General features: G+C 36.8%; 2 protein-coding genes and 1 long non-coding RNA gene across 4 annotated transcripts; 1 reads left to right on the forward strand and 2 right to left on the reverse strand.

Moving 5' to 3' along the window:
• Positions 1-6,454: 6,454 nt before the first annotated feature.
• On the forward strand, positions 6,455-10,680 carry LOC132181423 (beta-amylase). Its single transcript, XM_059594631.2, has 8 exons — positions 6,455-6,790; positions 7,304-7,378; positions 7,467-7,865; positions 8,721-8,885; positions 9,018-9,281; positions 9,377-9,586; positions 10,011-10,250; positions 10,344-10,680. Exons 1-8 carry the CDS (start codon positions 6,554-6,556, stop codon positions 10,536-10,538), a joined length of 1,785 nt encoding a protein of 594 aa, XP_059450614.2. The 5' UTR covers positions 6,455-6,553; the 3' UTR covers positions 10,539-10,680.
• On the reverse strand, positions 6,734-8,711 carry LOC132181424 (uncharacterized). Its single transcript, XR_009440248.2, has 3 exons — positions 8,130-8,711; positions 7,812-7,888; positions 6,734-6,823 (listed from the first exon to the last, which is right to left on the reverse strand). It is a non-coding gene; the product is annotated as an uncharacterized LOC132181424 (long non-coding RNA).
• Positions 9,593-12,934, reverse strand: LOC132181422 (putative pentatricopeptide repeat-containing protein At3g11460, mitochondrial). Of its 2 annotated transcripts, XM_059594630.2 has the most exons (2): positions 10,722-12,934; positions 9,593-9,854 (listed from the first exon to the last, which is right to left on the reverse strand). In XM_059594630.2, coding segments are annotated over exons 1-2 (2,127 nt in total). In that variant the 5' UTR covers positions 12,848-12,934; the 3' UTR covers positions 9,593-9,853. The 2 variants fall into 2 exon arrangements, with proteins under 2 accessions (XP_059450613.2, XP_088372621.1); XM_088516495.1 differs by lacking the exon at positions 9,593-9,854 and having other exon boundaries at positions 10,711-12,934.
• Between the last annotated feature and the right edge of the window lie 82 nt (positions 12,935-13,016).

Here is a 13,016-nt window from a genome sequence, read left to right on the forward strand (position 1 = left end):
TAATTTAGTATTTAACCCTATTATCTAACTTTCATCCAACAAAATTAACGTGGCAATTTCAACCAGGGACGGATTCAGCTTTTAATTTGGGGAGGGACTAAGGGCAAACAAAATTTTGGGAAGGGACTAATTGACAAAAAAATATCTTAATTTTTTTTTTTTTTTTTGGCCTTTAATTTTTTTTTTCTTGTAATTTGGGGGGGACCAGGGCCATTCCTAGTCCCCCATAGATTTGTCTCTGGTTTCAACTAATCATTGATTTTTTTTTAAAAAAAAAAAAAAAAAATTAATTAACAGTAATTGTTTCATTGGGCTCTTTTATTCCAAACTGGACCATAATTAAGGCAAGTAAGAAAATAAAATGCAGCAAGCAATGATTACTGAAGTCCCTAACAATAAAAAGGTCAAAAAAAAAATTGTAGAAAATTGCAGGGATAACCGAAAAAAGAATAAAAATTAAACAAAATTATGTAATGCAAAACAATGCCATGACAGAAAGGAGAAGGTCCATTTCATCTATTTCAAATGAAATGGAGGGGATCTATTTAGTTACTTTTAAGGGGCATTTTTGTTTAAAAAAATATAAAATGATAAAATTGCCCCCCCTAAAAGTAACTAAATGGATCCCCTTAATGAAGAGGATCCTTGTCCAAATATCTAAAACCATTGCAAACCATGCACGCCATCACCAGACTCAGCTAATTAATTGGCGCCGCAGGCCGAGGAGGTAAGCTTGGGCTTGGGTTTGGGTTAGGTGGACTGGGCTGGTTGGAGATGTTGGGGTCAGGGCATGGATATGGGGTTAGGTGGGGAAAAGCCTGGGTATTAAACTTTTATAGAAACTATTATATGAGATAATTGTTTTGTCAATGTATTCTCAAACGAGGAATCTAAAGATAGTCATGATAACTTCAACTTTTAAACTCATTCTTCCCAAATGTCTCAATTACTCATGATGAGGAGGGCCACATCACCAAGTTTTCTTTCAAATTCCAATTCAATGAAAGTCCTACAATTCGAGAAATGTTAGATACTATAATTCTATTCAATTTTCATCCGGTAAGGGTAACGTGACAACTCCAACCAACCATTGATTTTTTTTAAAAAAAAAAACAATAATTGTTCCAAAGGTTGATTGGAACCCGGGCAAAATTAGGATTTGGAGTTTGGGGAGGGAAAATAAAAAAAATTTGGGAGACAAAATTCTAATTTTAAAAAATTTTAGAGGCATTTTTCAAAATTTTTGAGGAAAACATGGCCCGTTGGGGGGCCTTAGCTCCCCAAGGGGCCATGTAGTTCCGGCCCTGGTTGGAACTACTATATTAACATTGTTGGATGAAAATTAGATATAATTATGGTATCTAGCATTTCTCTAAATTGATATCTTTGTTGAAAGCACATCACATGCAATTTGCTATTAAAATTGCAAGTAAGAATCGCACAATCTTTTAAGGACATGATGTTAATTTTATAGGTGCTAGTTTAATAGACTTTATTGTAAAAAATTTCATCAAACCCAAATTAAATGAAAACTTTGTCCATTAAAAAGCAGTGAGTTAGCCTATGCATTAAAATTTTCAGATTTTGATCACAACATATAATTCTGATTCATTGGGCTCTTTTATTTCAGATTGGACCTAAGGCAATTAAGAAAATAAAATGCAGCAAGCAATGATAACTTAAGCGCCTAACAATAAAAAGGTCAACAATTCTTGGTAGTTAATCAATTATCCATGACAAAGCCTTGGATAATTGAGAAGCATTTTAATTGCTGCTTGCTTCAGCCATTTTTGAAGCTGCCAAAATTTGCCAGTTCAACCTAAACATAGTGGATTAGCACTAATTACTGGCATAAAGCAACAGCCAAATAATCCAACTAAAAAGTGACAACCTAGTCAACATAATGTGACAAGTGGGACAAGGTCTCATTGTACATAGAATCAAAATTGCAGGGATAACTCTGTAAATTCACTAATACCCAAAGATTATACCAACAACCAAAAAAAAAAAAATTCTCCAAACCCAGAAAAACCAGATCCACCGTTGCAAAAAACCAGAAGCAGGAACACCCACCTACGAATCAGTCAACCCACATTGTCCTATACATAATCAACTAAGAATTACCGATTATTTAACTGTAAAAAGAATAGAAATTAAACAAAATTATCTAATCCAAAACAATGCCATAAGAAATTTCTACAACCCTTGCAAAATGAAAAATGCGGCTAACCATGCAAAGGGCCAGGTGTCGTCGTCACCGGACTCGGCTGATTAGTTGGCGGAGCCGTTGTTGCCGCCGGCGGAGGGGGCGGCGGAGGTGGGTTAGAGTCAGGTGGAGGTGGGCTTGGGTTTGGGTTTGGGTTAGGTGGAGGTGGAGGTGGAGGTGGGCTTGGGCTTGGATTAGGGTTGGGTGGACTGGGCTGGTTGGAGATGATAGGATCAGGGCTTGGATTTGGGTTTCGTGGGGAAAAGCCTGGGTTGGGGAAGGGCACCGGAGGAGAAGATGAAGAAGAATGACAAGAGTCGCCGGAGCATTTGTGGGTCTTCTGGAGGGTGTGGCGGAGAAGCCCGAATCCCATAACAAGGCCAAGAACGACCAAAACCGTGACAATGAAGATGAAGATCTTTGTAGCTTTACCCACATAACACATTTCTTCTTTCTTTTTTCTTATTTCCCAAAGATTTGAGTTTGGAAAACTCTGAATCTGAGATGGGTCTTTTTCTGTTGATGCTTTTTAGCTAAGCTGAGATGGGTATTGAGACAGGTTGGATTCTCTTTCGTCTTTTTTTCATGGCGTTGTGGGGATGTAGAAGACGAAGGAGAGAGAGAGAGAGAGAGAGTGAGAGTGAGGGTGGGAGTGTAGAGTCAGTGCATTGGGGGGTTGGTTGGCAATGCTATGGTTGGTTGGTTTTAAGGATTTGGGAAAGAGTTAAATGTGGGCACGTGAAAGCCAAACATGGGTCTGGTTTTTGCCTGGTTTTCTTTCTTTATTTTAGCTCTTCCTTTCTTCAACGACCTTTCATTGCAGCCTTGAACTATATAAAAAACCCTTGCCCTTCTTCTTAATTGCCCTAAATTTGTTTGATCTTATTTCTTAATTCAGTCCTGAATTGGTTGGTTTAAACCCACGTTGTGGGGACTACTAGAGAAGTCATCATAGTGGCATGTTGTTTGCTCTCTAGGATATTCAAAAGAAGAGTACTGTTAGGGCATTGCACCTTTTAATAAAAGTTGGGTGATAGTTTATGTGATACTCTCTTCTAATTTTATAAGAGAAATGTAGTAGAAGATCGGGCCGTTTAATAAGTATATAAATTTTTTTCAAATCAGTTTAAAAGAAATTTTTTCCAATCTAATTTAATAAGTGTCAAGTGTTAGCTGTCACATTTTTTTAAAAATATTCTTACTAGTCATTTACTGACATTCTACCAATCTAAGAATATAAACATTGATTTTTGAAAAACCTAAACATTAATTTTTAAAAAACTCATACATGTTAAATGACAAGCAAAAGCAATAGGAAATAATTTCAAACAAAAAATACTCATAAAACACTTCAAACTTTTCTCTACTAAAAAGTAAGAAGCATCATCAAGAGAGCATTATCAAAGCTTAGCTGCCCGTAGTACTTCAACATTTTTCTGAATAGAAAAGAGAATTTTGTGTCACCAAAATGATAGATAAAGAACATATATTTGTATTATCTAAAAGGCATATAACATTTATAACGCATCGCCATCTAACAAAACTCCATGTACAATTTGTGAAGGATTTGATCTTATTAATTTAATTTTTTTGTTTAATACAATTTTACATTTGGCTTTTCAAGTATATGATGAATGTTTGGAGCATTCCCAGCAGCTACCTTAAAGCTGCTTTCCTTCCCTACACAAAAAAAAAAAATCTAAAAAAAATTACAAAAACTCACTTTAAGCAGTTTTTTTGTATTTTCCCTATACATTAGAATTGCTAATTTGCTACTGTTGAACTCAATGTATTGGGTTTAACTGTAGCAATCCATATGGTTTATTATAATCATAAAATGACATTTTCTTTCTTCTCACACTTTTCTATGTAAAATAAATAAATATAAAAATAAAACAAAAGTAAAATAAATAATATTTTAATGTTATAGGAAACTATAAAAAAAAAAAAGTTATTGTAGAGTATATTTCAATAAAAAAAATAAAAACTTGTTGAATCCTTTTAAACTTAATAAAAATGATCGGATAACCATTAAAAATGCTCTAAAAGAATAAGAAAATAATCCTCTTTAATTTTAACATGTTTTGTAATGATGGAATGAGGATGGAGTCAAGAGTGTAATTAGGAAAACAAAAGGCAGGGGCATAGTTGGTATATAAGAGAAATGAGGGAGTCAAGGAAGATTTCAAGCTGTAAAAATGCAATTAACGAAGAGATAAATGAGGGGATTAAAAGGAGCCGTTAAAGGGGAATACATTGAGAGTCGAGCGGAGACAAACATGTCTGCCACGTCACTCCTCGGGATGTAGCTGGAATGGCAGGTCTGACTGCTGCTGCCTGCTGCTGGGGTCACTCCTTACGAACGACCCTTCATATTCTCCTTATTTACAGTAATATACACCCTTTTATTTTAGGAAAATACATTTCAATTTTTCTTTTACATAATTTTTTTTAGGATGTTCAAGCCGAACAAAGTCTTATTTCGAACGGTGTTGAGTATAGGTGTAAATGCGGATACAGATACCATTATTAACAATATTTATATCTGTATTTTCTATAATGTGGTTATTGCTTTTAGGTATTTACATTATTATCAGTATTTGTGCAGTTATTATAATTAGTAAATATGGTTGTTATTTGTTATCCGCATATAAGATAATGGGCATTTTTTACTTTGAAATTGTAATTCTTAATTCTAGTAAACATAAAAAATATTTTAATTTTTTTTAGTAAATAATCAAAAGACTAGCAACAAAACAAACACTTCAACAATTTTTTTCTGGAGATAAAAACAAGTAAACATAAATAACCCTTTACCAAATTCAAAATGATGTCATTTTGATATTAAAACGCCAAAATGTCGTTTTGGTGAATTTATTTTATATATATACCAGGTACTAATCGCATCTTCATATCATAAAACCACTATCCGGATAGCGGATATTTGTAAATAGAGGATGCGGACAATTAATATCCTCCCACATTTCCCCTAATGTCGAGGGAATTTCTTCCAACACAATTACAATTTTGCTCTCTAAATTCTTTGAGAGAAATGTTATATACTACATTTTTTATATTTATTGGGTTAATGTGCTACTATCCATCATGTGGTACATATCATTACTCAATTTTTTATGCTAAGTAGCTAAAGCAGGGATTTGGCCCTAAGGCCAAGGTTTGGCTTAAGTACCAAAGTAAAGTTGTTAAAACTCAAGTACCAAAAGGGCATTTAACCCATAAAATTATTTGGAAAACTTTATAAAATTTTCCTGAACTTTCCACGAGTTTTGAAACTGCCCCCCCAAGTTAAAAAACTCTCAATTAGGGTATCAAATTTTTCAATTTTTTGTAATGTCCAAATCTGTTAAATTTCCTGTTAAATCTTGTTAAAATTCTCATAATATCTTTATTTTATTTAAAAAATAAAAAAAAATAAAAAAAATTGGGAATTACTACCACGTCCACATCAGAGCGTGTGTTCAGTTTCCCAAAATGTAATGATAATTTTTATTACCATGTTAGAGTTTGTGTCCTTGTGAGTGTGTATTTAAAAGTATTGGATGTAATGGTAAAGATTTTGGATGAATTATTATTGGATTTTAAATTCAATAGTAATTTTAGAGAGTAAGTAATTGAAAGTGTCGAAATAGAAGCGTGTGTAGCATTTTTCTTAAAAAAAAGAAAAAAAGAAAAAAAAAAGGGTCTATACATGTCACAGTTGTCTCAGATCCTGCACCATTTCAATAAAAAAATAGTTGATGACTTCTGTTGACTGGTGAGACGCAAACTCAATTGTTGACCAAATATGAATGGTTGAGATCGATCAAGTTTTATATTGAATTTAAAAGTAGCTTTTTTCTTTTTCTTTTGGTATTATTTTCTTCGTTTTTCAAAAAGGAGTTCTTTCAATGCATTTTTTTTTTTTTTATTAAACCCAGTAAATGATTTTACTGCACTACCTTCATTTCATGTTACTTCTGGAAAAGAACAAAAAGAAGACAATGATTTGAGATAAGAAATTAAAGAAGCAAAAGAAACATGACCAGAAAAAAAATTACGATTGTGCTTTAAAAGGTCAGTTGCATGCAAACGCGAGGACTCCATTGAAGCTCCACAAGAATACACCATTTTCGCAGGGTCCATAGAGTCCACAAGAAATGCTCTAACCATTAAACATAAGAACCAACAAACCAGAGAGTTCTCTTGCAAGAAGAAAGGTCCTCTGTAAATTCCACCCGACTAGTTCTTTCACTCTTCAATTTCCTCTTCAGCTCGATTATATTTCAGCATAATAGCAGTTGAACACTAACAATAGCAAGAAAAGGGAAAAAGCTATATATAGTCAGCATGACAAGCATTATACATTCAACACAAGGAGAAATGGGAAACAGATTTTGGCTTCACCATAGGCATTTTCACTGGGAAATGCCCTCGGCGGCTAATCGAGTTAAAGGTGGTGCACTAGGAGCAGGGCCAGCGCCGGCAAAGAGGCCAGGACTCAGGCATGTTCTCGCATTCAGTGCTGCTGGTATGGTGAGGAATCCCCAAGCTCTAGCGTCTGAGGCTTCCATTGCAGAACAAGAGGTAAGTTACGTCTTGAACGTCAATTGCTGCTATCTAAATATCATAAGCTGTGGTCAGTAGAACTCAGCGAACGTGTGAAGTGAATTTATTTAGCCATGCAAATTCAAAAGTAATTTTTGTCACGTCCCGGGTTATCCTTGTCATTTTGAAAACTATGATGGCAAGAAAAGTAATACAGCTCAAAGAGACAAAATGACCCATTCTGCCACCAATCTCTGGCATCTAGCACCCTCTTTTGTAAAAGTGATTGATCAGGGCATCCATGCCCTTAATTTTCAGAGTGGTCCAGAAAGTAGATCCCATGAAATAGATAACCACTTGGTTTTTAGTTCACATACTGGCCCCAAAAGACTGCCAGTAATTATATGCACTCTTTTTCATGCAAAGATAAGGTACACGTAGATAATGCTATACTTTTTTCCTATAAAAGAATGCTAGCAAACTCTAGTTAAGTTGTAGCATCTTCACTTCCATCCTCTTGTAGACTTTCTAAGACTTCTCTCTTACTCAAAGATGCAGGCTCAGACACCTCTCACTGACAATGAAAAGATGCTAGCAAACTATGTCCCAATCCATGTAATGCTACCAGTAAGTCTCAATCAAATCCTCTCCACTAGCCTTTGATCTATGTACTAATATATTTGTTAAATTCTTTAACTCTTTCTTTGCATGCCAGTTGGGAGTTGTTACAGTTGATAATGCCCTAGAGGACAAAGCAGGGCTTGAGAAGCAGCTCAAGGAGCTACGAGCAGCTGGTGTGGATGGGGTAATGGTAGATGTCTGGTGGGGGATCGTAGAATCCCAGGGGCCTAATCAGTATGATTGGACTGCTTATAGGAGCTTGTTTCAGCTAGTTGAAGAATGTGGATTGAAGTTACAAGCTATAATGTCATTCCACCAATGTGGAGGGAATGTAGGAGATATTGTTAACATCCCACTTCCCCAATGGGTACTTGACATTGGAGAATCAGACCCTGATATCTTTTACACCAATCGCACAGGTAACAGGAACAAGGAGTACCTCAGTCTTGGTGTGGATAACCAGCCTCTCTTTTATGGACGAACTGCTGTTGAGGTAAAGCCCATAGGAACTTCATCCTGTAATTAGGGTTCATACTGTTAATATTCACAGAATTATTATCACATGGTTTATTGAAAACAGAATCCACAGTCTGAATATATTTTCTGAGATTAAACAGGGTGTTAGTAATATTGTTTCCTATGGGTGTTGAAACTAAGATATTAAGACAGACCGAACTGGTCGCCACTGGTTTGGTTCATATCAAACCGGTAACATACAAGAAAAAAAAAAAAAAAAAAAAAAAAAAACCCTTCTTACCATTTTAAAACCCTTATTACTGGCCTTTCTGATAAATGATGATTGTCCAAAGATAAGCTATCAACGCATATGAATGGTTGCCCAACTTCAAGTAATGCAGCCAAGATTAGCCAAATCCAGTTTCAGGTAACAGTAATTTAAATAAGATGAGGAGTATGGCCTGTCATGTCAAATGAGTTCGCTGCCAGGTTTTGTAGTAATACTCGATATATGTTCATTAATACAACATAAAGTTCTGTGTAGGTTACCATGTAGGAACATTCTAATGCAATATTCATTACAATTTTCTTCAGCCAATTATTGAATTTGCATTCTAGTATATTCCGTAGTGGCCAATAAATACGATTGATCTAAAACACTCTTTATTTATTATCTTTTAGATTTTTGCTTTCACTTTAACATGATAATTAATTGCATAAAATTGAGAAACTATTTACAGTAGCTACATGAACCCATCATAACCCAAAGCAACTGCCAACCAAATCTTCTCTTGTTGACCTTGATTTGGACTGGTTATATGTTGGGTTTGAAATGGAACTAATACATGCTCATCTGTTACTCCTGTTAAAAAATGATTATTGATTTATACAGATATACAGAGACTACATGAAGAGCTTCAGAGAGAGCATGTCAGATTTTTTAGTAGATGGACTCATAATAGACATTGAAGTGGGGCTTGGACCTGCAGGGGAACTAAGGTATCCCTCTTATCCACAAAATCAAGGATGGGTTTTTCCAGGCATCGGAGAATTTCAGGTGAGACTTTTTTTTTACCTGGCAGTCCATTGGAAAATTCTCCAAGGAATAGGTTTTATTTCCTTTTTTTTTTTTTCCCCCTGTTTGAGATTTTTAGAACTTAGGCCACCCACTACTTATTGAATGCCACAGTGCTACGACAAATATCTCAAGGCAGAGTTCAAAGAGGCTGCAACAAGTGCAGGCCATCCAGAGTGGGAATTGCCAGATAATGCAGGGACATACAATGACACACCTGAATCAACAGGGTTCTTTGGATCAAATAGTACATACCTCACTGAGAAAGGGAAGTTCTTCTTGACTTGGTACTCAAACACGTTACTGAGCCATGGTGACCAGATCCTGGATGAAGCAAATAGAGCTTTCCTGGGCTGCAAAGTCAAGTTAGCAGCCAAAGTATATCTAATAACCTTATACTTATCTCAAATTACCAGCAATACCTTCGGCCATTTTTTATCAATGAAATGGTTCTCACTTCATTGTGAAAACAGGTTTCCGGAATCCACTGGTGGTATAAAGCTGATAATCATGCAGCAGAGCTTACTGCAGGATACTACAACTTGAAAGACAGAGATGGCTACCGACCTATAGCAAGGATGCTGTCTAGGCATCATGCCATGTTGAATTTCACTTGTCTTGAGATGAGGGACTCTGAACAAAGCGGTGACGCCAAAAGTGGACCTCAGGAACTTGTTCAGCAGGTAAAAACTTACAAATTCAGTCCATTTTAAGACCTCTTTCCATGTTTATCAATTTCTGATTGAGATATACTGTTTCTTGTTGTGAGTTTACACTAGTTTTTCATGTTAAACATGTATTTTTTTGATAACATCCACAAAATTGATACATTTTTGTTTTCTCGACTGTTAAATATGGGAAACATGAAATTCCTAAAAGAGAAGAGAAGGGAGAGAGCCCATGTCTTACCCAGAACCTCTCAAGCATGCTTCTGATCATCAAGTTTCTAGTCTGAAATTAAAGTATATTTTAGAAATAAAAAACATATTTTTATTAAAAAAATTTACAGAACTTTACTCAATTAATGATGCACTTGTTAACAAATAATGTGTGTGACAATAGCAAATAAAAATCCAGTTGGTTGATGTGTTGCACATGCATTTACAGGTATTGAGTGGAGGTTGGAGAGAGAACATTGAAGTTGCAGGAGAGAATGCTCTTTCAAGATATGACCGTGATGGTTACAATCAAATCCTTCTAAATGCTAGACCTAACGGTGTCAGCAAAGAGGGCCAACCAAATCTAAGGATGTATGGGGTGACATACCTCCGTTTATCAGATGATCTATTGCAGAAAACAAATTTCAATATATTCAAGACATTTGTGAAGAAGATGCATGCTGATCAGGTAAGCAATTATGATATTGGTAGTTATGTACTTTAAAAATAGCATGCTGCTTTAACTTGTAACAATTGAATGCCCTTTCTCTCTCTCGTGTAGGATTACTGTCCAGATCCAGAAAAGTACAGTCACCATATAGGTCCACTGGAGCGATCAAAACCAAAGATTTCGATTGAAGATCTGCTAGAAGCAACTGAACCAATGGAGCCATTCCCATGGGACAAAGAAACAGATATGAGCGTGGGTGGTGCAATTGCTAATTTGATAGACAAGATCTTTTCCATATTTAAGTGAGAACACAGCCAGATGGGAAAAGAAGCGGCACTTAAAGAATCAATAAAAAAGTTGGATCACTGACCAATAAAAAGCCTTACTGTGGCAATGTTGAAACAACTTTGGGTATCTGATTTTCAAATAACAGAACTGAATTCCCATTTGTGCAAATGTTCAATTATATTGTGGTTAAGTATGACTCACCAATAATCACTGCAAGAACAGAAACCATCTTTAAAGTGGTGAAACCTATGGATATCTCGCATGATAATCTCTCGACACATGAGCTTAGATATTAGTTTTGTCACGGTGTGGCAATCTCCACATACACGAAGATTCTTAGTGATCCTGATTGTGGTCCCTGGACTTGTATTAATAAGAGCAAAAGCAATGGCTAGTCTTTCACTGTGATCCCAAAGCATCTTCTCCTTCACTTCTTCGCCAACATCATAAAACACAGAACTTGTATCAGGCTTGTATCCAGCCTCCTTCAGTCGCTGATTTATGTCCTCTAACTTGGAATATATATACTCTGTCTGCTGATGTGACCTATCTCCAACTAGGAACCGATGAACCATCTTGTCTACCTCGACAAAACTGCAGCCTGGTGGTTTTTTCAGCCCCTTCCTTCTCACCATGGCTCTTACCCTTTCCACATCATCCCACCGTTTTTCTGCAGCATAAATATTGGAAAGGCAAATGTAGGAACCCACTCCTTTAAGGTTCATTTCAAAAACTTTCTGTTCCAGAATTTCTGCTAGATTGACATTTTTGTGCAGCCTGCAAGCAGAAAGTAGTGCAGCCCATATATCACTAGTAGGAATAGCTTTCATACTTTTGATAAGGTCGTATGCTTCATCTAAGCGCCCTGCTCTACCAAGAAGATCCACTAAACATGAATAGTGAGCAGACGTAGGCTTGACATTATACTCTGTGATCATTCTATGGAATATTTGTCTGCCCTCATTGATTAATCCTGCATGACTACATGCTGACAAAATCGTAGTAAGAACACCCTCATCGGGAAGAATATTTTTTGCTATCATAGCATGAAAAATGGCGATAGCCTCTTTTCCCTTCCCATGAACCCCATATCCTGCAACCATAGCACTCCAAGAAACCAGATTCTTTTCGGGCATCTCATCAAATACACGACGTGAACAAGTCAAGGTTCCACATTTAGAATACATGTCTATGAGGGAAGTTCCCACTATAGTATTGGCACAAAATCCTTTCTTAACTAGACATGAATGTATAGAGGCGCCAAATTGTAAGGCAGTGATCGAACCACAAGCTCCAAGAACAGTTACAATAGTCACTTCATCAGGACCAGCCCCTTCTGTAAACATTTTACAGAAAAGCCTTAAGCTCTCAAAAGCATCTCCGCTCTGTTCATAACCCGAAATCATAGAATTCCATGAAACTGTATCTTTCAACTTCCCCTCATCAAACAGTCGCCTTGCATAAGCTATAGAGTTACAACTAGAATACATTCCAATAAGAGCATTTCTCAAAAATTTATTAGAAAATTCAGCTCTATTTCGAACAACATAACAATGTAAGGCTTTCCCTGGCTTCAAGGCCATCAGACCAGCACAAGCAGAGAGGAGACCAAGCAAAGTAGTGCCATCCACACTCAATCCAGCTTTTCCCATCATATAAAAAATCGCTAAAGCCTCTTTTGGGTTCTCATTTTTCACATAGCTCGATATCATTGTGTTCCAAGAAGTCAAATCTCTCTCAAGCATTCTATCAAACAGCATCCTCGCCATCCCCATATCCCCGAACTTCGAGTACATCGCAAGCAGAGAATTACCCACATAAATATCTGACTCCAACCCACTTACCACTACCTCACCATGAACCTTCCTCCCAATTTCCACAAGCAACAAGTCACCACAGGCCTTAAGAACAAACGGGTACGTGAACTTGTCCGTTTTCCACCCAAAACCAAACATTTCGCGGTACAATGCAATGGACTTCCAAGAACACCCACTACAAGCATAGCCCCTGATCATGAAATTCCACAAGAACGAATTTTTCAACTCAATCTCATCAAAAATCAACTGGGCCTCGGCCATACGGCCACAACTCGCGTAAAATGCAGCGAGCTTGGTGTTCAGGTAAGTGTTCTCTCGGAGAGCGCCACAAGTGGTCATTTGGGCGTGGAGTTGCTGGCCTTTCGAGAAGGATTTGGTGTTGGTGAATGACTGTAACATGGTTCCACATTGTTGGGAGGTGAGAGTGAAACCATTTTGTGGGAACGGGAAGTGAGTGGTGGTGGTGTGAAGAGATTGCTTGAGGAGTTTGTGAGTGAAAGTGCCATTCATGAAGTAGAGGAGAGAAGGCTGAGAAGCGGTTGATCGGGTCAAATGAGAATCTGAAAGGGTCTTGTAATGTGGGAAGATGTGGCAGGTATTTCAGTTGGAAAATATATCGGAATCGGGGGGGACAAGGTTCTCTCCAGTGAATTTACCTACAGCGAATGCTGTTACACGA

Source organism: Corylus avellana, chromosome 5 (genome assembly GCF_965113065.1).
Source record: "Corylus avellana chromosome 5, dhCorAvel1.hap1.2, whole genome shotgun sequence".
NCBI classification, from domain to species: Eukaryota; Viridiplantae; Streptophyta; class Magnoliopsida; order Fagales; family Betulaceae; genus Corylus; species Corylus avellana.